Raw genomic sequence first — 13,877 nt, 5'->3', positions numbered from 1 at the left:
GAAAAACAAACTGACTAGAGAATGGTGTCCTCCTTGCCAAGGGGAAGAGCATGTTGTAAACCAATGAGACTCCAAACGCATCCAAGAATCTGGATAATATTAAATGGGCATAACAGCCATTCCAAAGCATAAGGTTTTTCTTTTTTTTTTTTTTTTTGTGAAGCGGAGACAAAAGCTTATTTATTAATAAGAACTCTAAGTACAAGAGATTTATACGAAGAGAGCAGTAAAGAAGAAAAAGAAAGGGAAATCTATAGGATCAGGAGGTGCACCTGGACATCTCAACTAGGTTGACACCTACATAGCACCAATCATCATATCTCGAGAAAGAAAACATCAAAGCAACACAAAAACCAACAAAGGAGCAACCTAATAACAATCAGCCTATTACAAGGGACCAGAAAAAACTGTAAAAAATGAATAGAAAATTCAGAAAAAACCCAAAGCACAATACAAACATGTACATAGGATTCTATCATAAAACTAATTGGCAATGAGAGTAGCCCATGGTATCTCTTATAAACATTGTGAGGTCCCTTGATTTTTCCAATTCAAATCATCAACATGAACCATCAAGACGAAGCCTTTCTAGGTTCACCTTTCATAGATCATATTTTAGTTCCTTTTTCCTATCGAATACCCGTTTGAGCTTTATGGACTTTCATACCATATTAGATAACATGAAATTCCATCACAAATTAATTGGCCATGAGAGTAGCCCATGGTATATTATAAACAATGTGAGGTCCCTTGATTTTTCCAATGTGGAATTCTCAACAAAGGTCAACATTCTTTGATGCATCAGTACAACAGTAGCATCACTGAGGCCGCAAAAAGAAAGAAGAATGCCTTTGCACCCAATCTGAATTGTTCACTCTTCCATTCACGACCTGTTAGGAAAAGAACTTGTACACCACCCTGACCTGATCATCAGCGGCTGTGGTCTCGACCCCATGAGACTCTGATGCCCATCAATAATTCATGCAATAAAATGACTTTTATGAAGGCTACCCACTACCCGTTCGGCCTTAAACCATATCACCCGTAGTGTAAGGAGTTTAGATTTGCGAGTTTGAACCCATTTGATCACCTTTCAACATCGTTTTCTGTCCATTTCTGTGAAGTTTGGTGGGAATTTTGGGTTGAAATCCATTCTCTATCATTTGGTTTCTGTTCAATCTGATCAGTTGGGTTGCTTAATCTCAGTTGGTCAGTTTTCTAGATCATGTCAAATTAGACTTTTACATAAATAGTGAAAGTGTTCAAGCAAAAAAGTCACCCATATAATCCCTACCAAATTTCTGCCTTGATTAAAAATGTGGTTTGCAGTACAATCAATTCCACCACGTTCCTCTATCAGTTAAAGTCTAGCTCGGTGGTTGGGTCTAGAACTAGAACTAATATTGTGGATTTCTCGTGACCTTGAGACTAAGCCTTACTGTTTTTCTTTAGAGAAGTTGTGCTATTTTTCCTTGCAATTGCAAGCTTGGAAGCAACAGTTTAGCTGTTGGTTTGATCTATGGTTTGGAACTCTCGCTTTTGGTCTTCAAGGAATTCTTTCCTTGTCTACTCGATGGTCTTTAGTTGGCTTTGGCTTTAAAGTTTATGTGTTCTATTGCTTTGAATTTCTTTTCTGAAGTTGGTTTGTTAGGTCTAAAGAGTTTGCTTTTTGGTGTTTTCTTTTCATTGTATCTCAATAGTATTGTCTTCTTTTGTTATTCTCAGCTTCTCTCATCTCTTGAAGGTTAATGAATTTCTTTAGCATTAGTCTCTTTTGCATTTTTTTTCAATGAAAAGTTTTGTTCGAGAGTCCATTCTTCCATCCCTAAAGTTGGAGCATCATATACAGAGGAGATGATGAAGAACATATATACATCTATTATCAATAAATACATAAAAATAAAAACTAGATAACGGAAACCAAGGAACTAACTCCCCCCACAAGAAAAATAAGAAGGATAAAAGAGTAGATCCCATTGTCTAATACCTCAAGCCATCAAATTGTATGGTTAGTTCATTTGCTACTCATATCTCGTAAAAAGATGACTTGGATAATAAGACAAGTTTTCATCTTTTTACCGAACTTACCTTTACTCCTTGTAAATCCTCGTCCAGGAACTGCATCAACCGATTTGTTAATACATGTTCTACCTGCAAAAATATTTTTACATGAACATGAAAGATTCAAAGAAAAGTCGATATGAGCAAAAAATATATTCAATGGTAAAAGTCAATCAGATACAACTGCATTTCTTTGCCATTATTTGCCAAGCCAAAAATTAATCAACCTTAAACTCTCATACCCTCAGCACTACAAAAATAATCTGTTAAAAATATGGACTTCTTAAGCATCCCATAAAGAGGATCTAGAGATAACCTGAGAACGCAGTTGTTCTTTGTATGTAGCAAGTTCACGAAATGCAGTGACAAACTTGGATAAAACTGGACCTGGAACAAATTACTCGCACAGATAACAAGTCATAATTTGCCTTATTATACTTTCAGGTAATAAAAGTAAATAACAAATAAATATAAATAAAACACTCTGGTCTTTCATAAATCAGACAAGTTCAAATTTAATGTGCCTACTATCACTATAAAACCACGCTGTCTAATTGACTATTTATACCACATACAAAACATTTTTCAGGGCTCATCTAGGCAAAAAGATTGGGTTCAGCAAATGAAAAATATTATCCAGATAGGAAATGTACAGTTAGGACACCTGTTAGACATTCAACCCTAAACTACTCTATCCAACAAAAAGATAAGCATCCCTCTACCAAAAAACTAAATCTATTTCTTAATTAAAAGTTAAGTTCCTCTTTTGCGTGCTTTCCTTCTAGTTGACCAACCACTATTATGACCCACGAATTATGCCATGTTGGAGGGTTTCTGTGTGATTTTTTTTTCTTTTTTTTGGTAAGAATAGGAAACAATCTCATTTATTTAAGAAATGGAATTAACAAAAGGAATGGAAAGGTTGAAAACAATTTGATTGGTGTATGAAAATTTACAAGAGGGAAAAATGAGTTGCAAGAAAATTCTCCGGCATGTGTAGAGAAACTATAAAATCAAACTAGCAAAGATAACTTACACCAAGAGATGGCTAGCTAGATAGAGTATAGGATAGAAAGACCTATCAGAAGCTTGTAGGTGTGTGAATCATAGGTTCTTGCCGGAGTAATGGAGGAATGCCAGCCCAAGTAGTCTTGTTTCATGAGGGAACTTCTTAGCATTCTTAGAAACACTTGCCAGCCCTGCTTGTCTTCCCTTGAGAAAATATGAACATAGGACTGGTACCCAGAAGTTGGCCAGACGACACACCATAAACCCACCCTGAATGTGCTCGAAATTTCGTCAAACTTGTGGTTCCCCTCTCGTCCTTACCATTTCTAAGAAAGATTTGTTCTCCAAACCCCAAATCAGTTCGTTGATGATGGACTCAATAAACCATTTCAACTGCGACTTTGTGACCCTGAGTATTTTTCTGAGATCTACATCTTCAATGTTGAATAACCCATTCTCAAATTAAGTGCAATAGTAGGAATTAACCACTTTGCTACTTACCACTTCCATGTGTTCCTCGAAGTTGATGAGAATCGTAAATGGAGAGGTGGGGAATGGTCTGCTCTATCGACGGAAAAGTTGTCGGCAAAAAGGATTGTCAGGAGAAAGGTGAAGGGTTAGGGGAGGGAAGAGAGAACAAACCTTTAAGATCATATTTCACTTTTAATGTTACGCAGTTTAGGTGTTGGGAGAAGTTGTTTTCTTTCTTTAACCAATCTTGGGTGTTTGGGGCTGACTTTCGAGGAAATATCCAGCAACCTTTTGTTGGAGTGCAATTCAGAAAAATCCCTCAATCACTTTGGGTATATGTGGTAAAGTCTCTTTCGGCAGAATTATGGTTTGAGAGGAACCAAAGAGTATACCATGATAAATCTTTTGTTTGGTTGGATCGCTTTGAAGTCACCCGTAAGAATGCCTCCTCATGGTGTTCCTTCTCCAAGCCATTTGAGAGCTACTGCATTCAAGAAATCTACTCAAATTGGAGAGTTTTATTTTTCCAACTTAATCTACTTGTTTTGAGTTTAATTTCTTTTTGCACTTTTTGATTTAGATCTTCTGTAAGTTTCAATGTTGAAACCTTTGTAAGGTTAGTGATTTAGTCTTTTGTCCTTTTTGCAATGGCCGAGTATATAAGCCTCAATGATTTTTTGTTTGTTTGAAGGATATGGTGGGGCACTAAGGAAGTGTCAACCTAGTTGAGATGTTGGGATACGCAGGTTGATCCGGTTTATGCTATATAACCCTCATGTACTTGGAGTATTAGTCTCTTTTAATTTATATCTATACGAATAAAGAGACTCATTTCCTTTTTAAAAAAAAACATGAAACTAGCACTTTTTTCCATATGATATGTGGCTCTGAAGTCCACAATCTAAGGATTTCATGACAATTGCAAGTAAAATTATAAGATTTTGTTAAAGAAACCACACCTTAATTGAGGAAAAATGAAAGAATACACAAGAGCATATAAAAACAAGCCCCGAAAAAACGAATCTCTAACTTTAACTGCAAAAGAAGGACCAATGCAAAAGTACAAAACCAAGTTCATAATTACATAAAGACAGTGACCAACAGCTGCAAGAAGGCATTAAACTTAGCCACCTCCTCACCCGGTCTCTCAATCTCTTTAAAATATCCTATTGTTCCTCTCAACCCACAAAACTACAAGGAAGCTAGAATTCCCACAAAACTTTGTCTATCTCCCTTTTTTCTTAAACAGAAAACTTGTCATTGATGTAAAGAAAAGAGTCTGATCTTCAAATACAAGAGACATTGGAGAGAAATACAACTAAGATGAAGGGGATCAGTCGGCACATCCAACTATCTCAACTATGTTGCCACAACTCTAGCGCCCTCATCAAGTACCTGTAAGGAGAATTACAAGAAAGCAGTGCTTTTATCTCCTAAGCTTAATTATAAATTGGCGTTGATTGGTCGTCTTGCTCACTTTTTTATCGCCCCTTAACAGATTCAATAGTTTTTTGTTGTCAAGGGTTGTCTCTTTGTTTTCATGTATCGATATCCTATGTTGTAAAAATTGTTTGTTTAGCCTTTTTAGTCATGTTTGTTATTGTTTATTTCGGATACGATAAGGGCATTAAGGGGGTGTCAACCGAGTTGAGATGTCCAGTGTGCCTACTAATCCTTAAGTTTTTTAGCTCATTGTATAACTCTCTTGTGCTATGAGCTTTAAACTCATTCTTATCTAATAAAAAAACTTGTTTAACTTTAAAAAAAAATAGAAACAGATTTCTCAACAAAAACACTCAAACAAATTACATAATTAGTTTGGAGAAACGAAAGCATTCCTATTTAAACAAATATCTTGAATGGAGTACGCTTCAAAGATCTTAGAGAGAAAACACCCCGTACAGGCAAAGAGATGAGTGTAAAAGGAGGATCAAAGAGCACCTCCTTCAACAATGTTCTACCATCTCTATTCCGAGTCCCACGATCACCAAAAAATTCCATCCAAGATTTCTAATATATTGAGAAAGCTGGCAATAATACCACGTGTGATCAAGGTCCTCCCATGTCTCCTACAAAAGAATGCAGCACTGTGTGTACAACACTACAGAAGAATGCCTTTGAACATGATCCATTGTATTAACTTTCCATGTAAAACCTACCATGCAAAAACCTTAACCATCCTTCAAATTTTAACATTCTAAACTGAGGAAAAAGCTGAGGCAAGAGACAATAGCAGATGGAGAAGGGATAGACAAGATACAGAGGGAAAAAAAGGAACGTTTAAATGATCCTTTTTAAAGAAAAAATGGAAACGAGCCTCTGTATTAATGATGGAAATGATATCGATGCACTCTCAATGTACAAGAGAATTATACAAAGAGCATAAAACAAAAAGGCCTAAGGATGAGGAGGCACACCCGGACATCTTAACTAGATTGACACCCCCTTAGAGCCCTCGTCATATCCAAGAAAACTAAAATTAAAGGAGCAAGACTTAGGCTTATACACAGCCCGAACAACACACCCAGCTATTGAAAGAGCAAAACAAGGAACTCAAATAAACAGTACAAGTAAATGCAACACAAGAGGACTAGGATGTAAAAATGAAGGCTCGCCAATTCAAACATATGACCAGGCATTTCTGTGAACCGCCTCAAACTGATCTGTCCAGACGAGGGGTTTATCATTAAAAAAAACTTTAATTTCTCTTGAACCACAAATCAGCCAACAAAGGCTTGACCGCATTATTCCATATCAACCAGGCCATTTCGTTTACTTGTGAACCAATTAGGAGTTGCAACACATTATTTTTAAACTCATTACAGAAAGCCCACGAGGAATTGAAAATGGAAAAAAGTTTCCACCAGCACTTAGTTGAGCAAGGGCAAGTGAAAAATAGATGCTTTAGGTCTTCATCATGCAGATTACACGAAAGGCACATGGAAGGGGACAAACAACTAGATGGCATCTTTTGTTGTAAAACCGTGGAGCCATTAAGTAATAAAAAAAATCATATCGACATAAGAATATTTACCCTTGGGCAAATTGACTTCCATTAACATCTTGTAAAGCAAACGGTCTATAGGAGAGAAAGGAGAGAGATGGGTCGAGAGGGATTTAACCATAAAAGCTCCATTCTTTTCTAGTACCTATAATCATTTATCAAAAGAATTTGAGACCCTTAAGCTGAAATTGATGTAATTCAAAGTTGGGATTAATTTTCTTAATCCTTCCTTATTCTTTCTTGTTATTGGGAGTAGAACTATCTTTCTCCCCATCCATTGGAATTCATAAGTGTTTTCTCTCCCTTCGTGTAAGGCTTGAGTACCGTACTGCCAAGGTCTTCCTAATAGGAGATGGCATACGTTCATCTCAATGATATCGCAAAAAATTTGGTCTCTGTAGGCGCTTCCAATGGAGAGAGGGACTGCAGATTTCGCTAACCGTGGCGTCTCCTCCTTTTCTTACCCAACCTATCTTGTTGGGGGTTGCATGTGCTTTTGCCTTTAGGTTCAAGACTGTTACTAGTTTCTTTGCCACGAAGTTTTCGCTGCTGCTGCTGTCTATGATTACATCACATACCCTTCCGTTTATGGTGCATCTTGTCTTGAAAAGCCTGGCGTTGCAGGTTCTTTTCTTCTTTGGGTGTGATGAGTACCCGTTGGATGACACAAGAGACCCTTTCCCCGTCGTCTGCTTCAATCAGTTCAGTTTCTTCTTCTGCTTCTTTACTATCTTCACTCGTCAGCCCTCCTTCTTCTTCGGCTATTGCTATGGTTTTTCTTTGCGGGCAATTGTTGGAGAGGTGACCAGTTTGGCCACATTGGAAGCATTTTCCTAATGAAGGGCGGGAGTAGTTGTTCTGACCACTGGTTTTGAATGTTTGTTCTTTCTTCCTCTCCACGGCTACTTCTTGATTGTCAACTTCCTTCCCTTTTCCTTTTGTTGAGGTTGAGGGTTGGTTGTTTGCCTTGTCCGGATAATTGTTCCTTCTTGTTGATGTTGTCTCCCACGCCGGTCTTCTGTTTAGGTTCTTGGATCTAATCGCAATCATCTCTTCCACTGTTTCCGCAAAGGATATTGCTTCAGACAAGAAACGAAATGGTTGTAGTTTGACTTTTTCCTTGATGTTGAATCGGAGGCCTCCCACAAATCTTGCAATCTGATGTTGTTCATTTTCGCTCAGGTTCGTTCTTGCACTCAAGCAGTGGAATTCTTCAATGTAGTCAGCTACTGAACGGGCACCTTGGCGGCAGTTTTGGTACTGATTGTATAGGGTTTTTTCATAGTTTGGGGGTAGGAATCTCGCCTTCAGCAGCTTCTTCATCTTTTCCCACGAGCGGATCGGTTGCTTCCCATATCTTTGTCTGTTAATTTCCAGCTGATCCCACCAAGCTGACGCACCGGCTCTTAATTTTAAGGCTACTAGGTGGACTTTCTTGCGTTCAGGTGTATCCATGTAGTTGAAGAAGTTCTCAGTGTTCTTTATCCAATCTAGGAATGCTTCTATATTTCGCTTGCCATCATACGTGGGAAGGTCAATCTTCATCTTGTAGCTGTGGTACTCTCCTCTTCTGGTTTCATTTCTTCGGTTATTTCTTCCTGCTCGCAAGTCATCATTGAAGTTCCAAATGTTTCCTTGTTCATCACCACTTGAGGAATCATCTTCTTTGATTTCTTGCCATGCTTCTTGGTCTTCTTGAAAATCTTCGTCAAACTGGTGTGGTATGGCGTACCCGGGTCTCCTTCTTTGGAATCCTCGTGGGTTGTTCACGTTTCTGAAGTTTCCCCTTGCTCGCTGGCCTCTTGCTTCACCGAAACGATGGTCGTTTTGGAAGTTGGCTTCGATCCGTGGTGGTGGTTGTGGGTCTTCTTCTCTTCGGCTTAACAAGTCAACGCTTTCCATCAATCTATCAAATTTGTTATGGAGATCTCCCAAGGATCCTCAACAGTCAGCAAGCGAACTGTTGTTGTCCTTGGAGAGAGGGCGGTGATTGCCTCCGCTTCTTCTTGCGCACGGTGTTCCCCCGCGGCAGGGTTGTTACCTCTCCGGCCAGCCATCCGTCCAAGAATCGAGGCTGCTCTGATACCACTTTGATGTAATTCAAAGCTGGGATTAATTTTCTCAAATGAAATCTCTGCCTTTTTTGGCTAGGAGATTGATTATTTATTGATATTTCAAGGTTAGTTACAAGTAATTGTTTCCTTGAAACAGTTGAGTGTCTAACTGTTTTAGTTAGTTATTGATTACAGTTGTTCTTTAACTAATTATGGGTTTTAACTAACTCACTAACTATGGCTTACATCAGAAATTAAACCAAGTAAACATTGATACTCAACAATTTCCTCTTCCTTAAGCAAACGACAGAAGGTGATTGACTCTCCACCGAGCCATTTGGAAATAGGGCTACTTTAAACAACTTGAAGAACAACAAATGTCAAGCGAAGATTAAAGAGAGCCACGCCTACCCAAATGTCGAGCGAAATGCAGCCCTACTACCGTTTCCAAGTTTTAAAGTCATGAGAGCATCCACTTACTGCCATGTCCTTGAAATACTTATCCAAGGGCTTCTTAATCTTCTACCTTCTTTACCCCATGTATGCCAATTAAAGAAGTCTTTGCAATATGTACTTCTAACAACCTTACACTAAAGGGAATTTTCTTCCTCCATATATCTCCAACCCCACTTTGCCAAGAGAGTCAGATTTTTGTCTTGAAACCTCCCAAACCAAGGCCGCCATCTGCTTGGGATCTACTGACACTCCCATTTCACAAGGTGACTAATTTTGCTACCATTACACTCTTCACAAAAGAAGTTGCATGTAATTCTCAAAAGAAGTACAAGATTATTATACTGGGAACAAAAGAACTAAGGGAAAATACAAGCTAAAACATAAATAAAGACTAAACTCGGCAACATAAATATGATGGAAACCTAAAAACGAACCCAAACAGAAAATAAACGGGCTAATCAAAGCCACTCAAAGACAATACTTCAGTAGAAAGCTAAATACAAAGCAATCCTTAAACTCTCTCCCAAAATTAGCCCACTGGAATCTAAAATCTTGCACACCCAAATCTACAGGATGAAAGGAGAAAGAGAAAGGCAAGATGATGCAAAACAGCTGCCTCAAAACTATCTTGCGCATCCAACGCCCAGAGGAACTCGAAGCAGTCTTCCAATCCACAAAAACTTCCCAGCACTGCCTTCAAAGCATTACTCCAGTTAGCAAAGTGAAATCTGCTTTAGCAATGTTAGTTTCTGAAGAAAAAAAAACCTTCATCCCACCCAGTAAGAATGCCCCCAAAACTCCTTAAAGATTCCAACTAAAGTCCAGCCAACATCTTTTGAGATCTAGATGCCTTTTATGAATTCTTTAAAGACAACGTCTCTTCTAGAATCTTGAATTAGTAATGTCCGGAATAATTTCTTTAGAAAACTTTTAAGAACTTACCATATTGATTTTTGTCCAAATCCTCACGTAATTCAATAGCTAATCTTTGTTTTTCAACCCTGAAGGACATCCACTGAATGACCTGTTTTCCTTTAGATTGGGCTTAAGGAGATTTCACACGCTTCCAATATGGAATGAACTTTTTGAGGTATGTCTTTCTTTTCCAGTGGAGTAAAAGGGAAGCTTACCTTAACGGAATGTAATTGAACCTCTTCAGTTTGGAATGAAATACCTAAAGCCTTGTTCATATTGTCCGGCATTTCATCTGTATTTTTATATCCTCATCATCTTCCCTTTCCAGTTCTTCACTGCTTACACTTACCAATGACTCTTCATCGAAGTCTTTCAAAGCTTTATGAGAAGTTGTTTGAAAAGTGCAATGTATTCCTTGCACTTGTTCATATAGTCCGGCATCAAAGTCTTGAAAGACTCTTGGGAATCGAGTTTATTCAATAAAGCCTTGTTCATATAGTTCGGCATTTCATCTGTATTTTTATTTCCTCGTCATCTTCCCTTTCCAGTTCTTCACTGCTTACACTTGCCAATGACTCTTCATCGAAGTCTTTCAAAGCTTATGAGAAGTTGTCTGAAAAGTGCAATGTATTCCTCGCACAAAAGAATTGAAAGACTCTTGGGAATTACATCCGGAATGGGAACCGGGTTTATTCAATAAAGGTAAAGAAGCTGACCAGTTTTGATCTAGTTCAGGGACTTGGATCTTTGACACAACATGCCTCAAGCAAGTAAAGGACTTGGATCGACACAACACACCTCAAGCAAGTCAAGGACTTGGATCTTGACACAACACGAGTGGATTTTAAGTGGGAACGGTAAGAATGATCTAATAACAAATGGCTTATATTGATGGAAAAAAAGTAAAAAGGTATTGAGTGAGTAGAATCATATGAACCAACAAAACAGTAAAAAACTTAAGCCAACGAATCCCTAGGCATCCTTCCAAGAAGCATGCCAAGCTCTGGTAACGTGACACTTTTAGTTGACAACAGTTTAGTTCCAATAAAGAAGAATAACAACAATAAATAACAAAATTAGAACTTGGAAAAGGAAACTATATTCCTCAATCACTGACCTTAAATTCAGGGAATTATTTACAGAAAAAGGTTGACTTTCCTAAAGAAAATACAGCCTATTAAAAAATAATATAATAAATTAAATTAAAGTATTAATGGCAGTATATAGAGAATGTTATTAGGATATTTGTATTGGCATAATGGTAACTACCTAAGGTTAGGGTTATAAATAGAAAGCAAGGGCGATGGAAGGTACACAAAATTTTCAGAATGTCTATTCTGAGCCTTGAGAAAGAGACTATTGTTATTGACATTGCTATTTGAATTTGAAATATAGTTATTTTGTTGTTTTATTATTATAGTGATCCTAACATATTGTTCATGCCCGATATGAAAGACAACTTTTCACTTTCCTTCTCCCATGGTAATACAACCTAAAATCAGAGAGACAATCTATAGATTCTGACTAGGACTTCTCTTAAAATAGATGTTACCTAGACGGCCTGCATGGGCTCTGGAAATAGGGCAAATAGAAACCTACGGCTTAGACTCTTTATTAGTTGAGGGAAAGATAATGAATAGCATAAAGATATCATTACAACCTCCAATAGACACGCTGACAGGATCATCTTGCCCACCACCGAAACCTTCCAAAGAATCTGCAAAAGAAATGTCTCCATTACTAGCTTCACCAAGAGTTTCCCTACAAAAGTAGACATTTTCCCAAACAAAAAAAATGAATAAATACTATTGAGAAAAAAATATGATATGTTACATAGACAAGGCAAGAATATTATTCAAAAAAATGAACCCAGAAATTAGCAGGCACATGTTTAGAAAAATATTTGGAAATAGTACCCTTTTGGTCCTTGAGTTTTCATGAATGTCCCCAATCTCTAAATTTTCAAAATATCCACTTAATCCCAAAGTTAAAGAACAGAATCGTTAATTCACAAATGAAAAGATACCTAGGCAGTTAACATAAACTTTAACCTAGTCTCTCTCTAGACGCAAGTCTTCTAGTGAATCTTGTACTCTTAGCTTGTGTTGGATTAAGAGTCGTGCCAATTTCATGTGAGTACCATTTTATATACTCTACTTTTGAAAGGAAACTCTCCAGCATTTTGTGAAAGGCCATCCATCCATGTTTATCTTCTCCCGAGCACACTCGAATGATGGAGTGTCCACCTAACAGTGGCCAAAAGACATACCATAGCACCCATCCATTTTTTGCCCTGAACTTCGACAAGTTCAGTCTTCCTCGGTCTAACTACCCCTATTTCTGAAAGAATCCATCTTTCGGACCTCTTGATAACTTTGATAATGCTTCCAGGAACCAGCTCCGTTGTGCTTCAAATACTGATAAAGAACTTTCAGCTTCCACATCTTCAACATGGAAGTTATCATCTTCTAACCAAATGCAATAATACAACTGAAGAACATTGCAGCTTGCCACTTCCATTCCTATCGCACCTCAATCAGAGAGCTGATAACAACAATCTTTTCACCTGATAACAGGTAGCTAGAGACATCGGAAAGGGGAAGGCAGGGAGGGTATTGGAGAGAAATCATCAAAGGATTTTTCATAACAAGTGTCTTCCTTGGCTCAAATCATGTTGAGTCCTCAAAATTGAAGACTTCCTCCCAATCTTCTCTTTCTAAATCTAATGTAGTAGGTATAGAATATTATGGTCAAATTTTTAACCTATTAGGATTAGGATTAGTTTCTTTTAATAGTTAGGATTAGGATTAGATTCTTTTATTAATTAGGATCAGGATTAGTTTGCTTTCCAATTATAAATAGAGTACTTATCTTCTTGTATTCACAACTTTTAAAAATTAATTAATTTCTCTCATTTGAGTTACATCAAATTGGTATCAGAGCAGTCGTCCGGGCCAACAATGATTGCCATCGGTGGAAGACCAAAACAACTCTTCGTGATGCCAATCACAAGCGAGAGCTCTGTGAGTTGCACTCGTTGCCGAACAACACACATCTAATAAGGGAGAATCCTTAAAATTCCAAAAAAAGAAAAAGGATTTATCAAGGTTTTGCAAAAAAATGGACTATTACCGCTCAAGGAAGACGACGAAGAAAAAGACAGCAGTCGATATAGGCAAGAAAGTCAAATTTACTCCAAAAAAAAGTATTGGAATTCTAATTCAAGTGATTTAGACAAAGAATTCCAACACAATAATTTCACCCGTGCTCGATTTTCTCAAAGAACCTATCATTATCCACATTTGAAATTTGATTATAGTGATTCTAGCGATATAGAAAGTTGATGGGCAAAAGACCAATAAGAAATTGGCAATGAATGTTGAAGATGATGAAAATTAGATCCTTACCACTAGATTATGAACAAATTCTTTATCAACAAAATCAGAAAAATATGGAAAAGAATCAGACTGTGGCTTACTTAACTGAGAAAATAGAAAAAAGGCAGCAAAACCACATGGGAAAAACCTTTCAATGATTATCCAACAAAGAAATACAAAGGCTAGAAAGCAATATCATTCAACTTATTCCTTTCTCATTCCACTTATTCCTATAACTGGCTTAGATCTTAATCTCCCTCAAAACCACTTATTAGCAGACTAATGAATCTCTCACTTCCACTTTCTGCTCTTGGTCCTAGTCCTCAACATTCCTCCACATACCCTGCGACCTGGCAACACCACTCTTATTTGTCTTAAAGGCTTATTAGAGTGAAAGTCGTTCCCACAAACCAACACAAGCCCTTTCCGCATGTTGTGTTCTCACTCACATGCATCCTAGGAAAATTTCCAAGAGGTCACCTAACATAGACTTGTTCCGAACTGAGCACGCTTAACTTTGGAGTTCCTCTA

General features: G+C 37.6%; 1 protein-coding gene across 4 annotated transcripts in view; it reads right to left on the bottom strand.

Annotated features, from left to right (window-relative positions):
* The window catches only part of LOC101221303 (ADP-ribosylation factor GTPase-activating protein AGD4), a 45,143-nt gene that overhangs the window by 21,601 nt on the left and 9,665 nt on the right, over positions 1 to 13,877 (bottom strand). For 3 of the 4 annotated variants that reach the window (XM_011656188.2, XM_011656187.2, XM_031885186.1), the window contains exons 3-5: positions 11,630 to 11,730; positions 2,378 to 2,448; positions 2,089 to 2,151 (exon numbers count right to left, since the gene is read on the bottom strand). In XM_011656188.2, coding sequence (XP_011654490.1) covers positions 2,089 to 2,151; positions 2,378 to 2,448; positions 11,630 to 11,730 — 235 coding nt within the window. The remainder of the gene's footprint in view (positions 1 to 2,088; positions 2,152 to 2,377; positions 2,449 to 11,629; positions 11,731 to 13,877) is intronic. The other variant, XM_031885187.1, reaches the window with a different exon arrangement.

The sequence above is a fragment of the Cucumis sativus genome, chromosome 5, assembly GCF_000004075.3.
Source record: "Cucumis sativus cultivar 9930 chromosome 5, Cucumber_9930_V3, whole genome shotgun sequence".
Lineage (NCBI taxonomy): Eukaryota > Viridiplantae > Streptophyta > Magnoliopsida > Cucurbitales > Cucurbitaceae > Cucumis > Cucumis sativus.
Note: the sequence above shows the minus strand (reverse complement) of the source record. Positions and strands in the feature narration are given on the sequence as shown.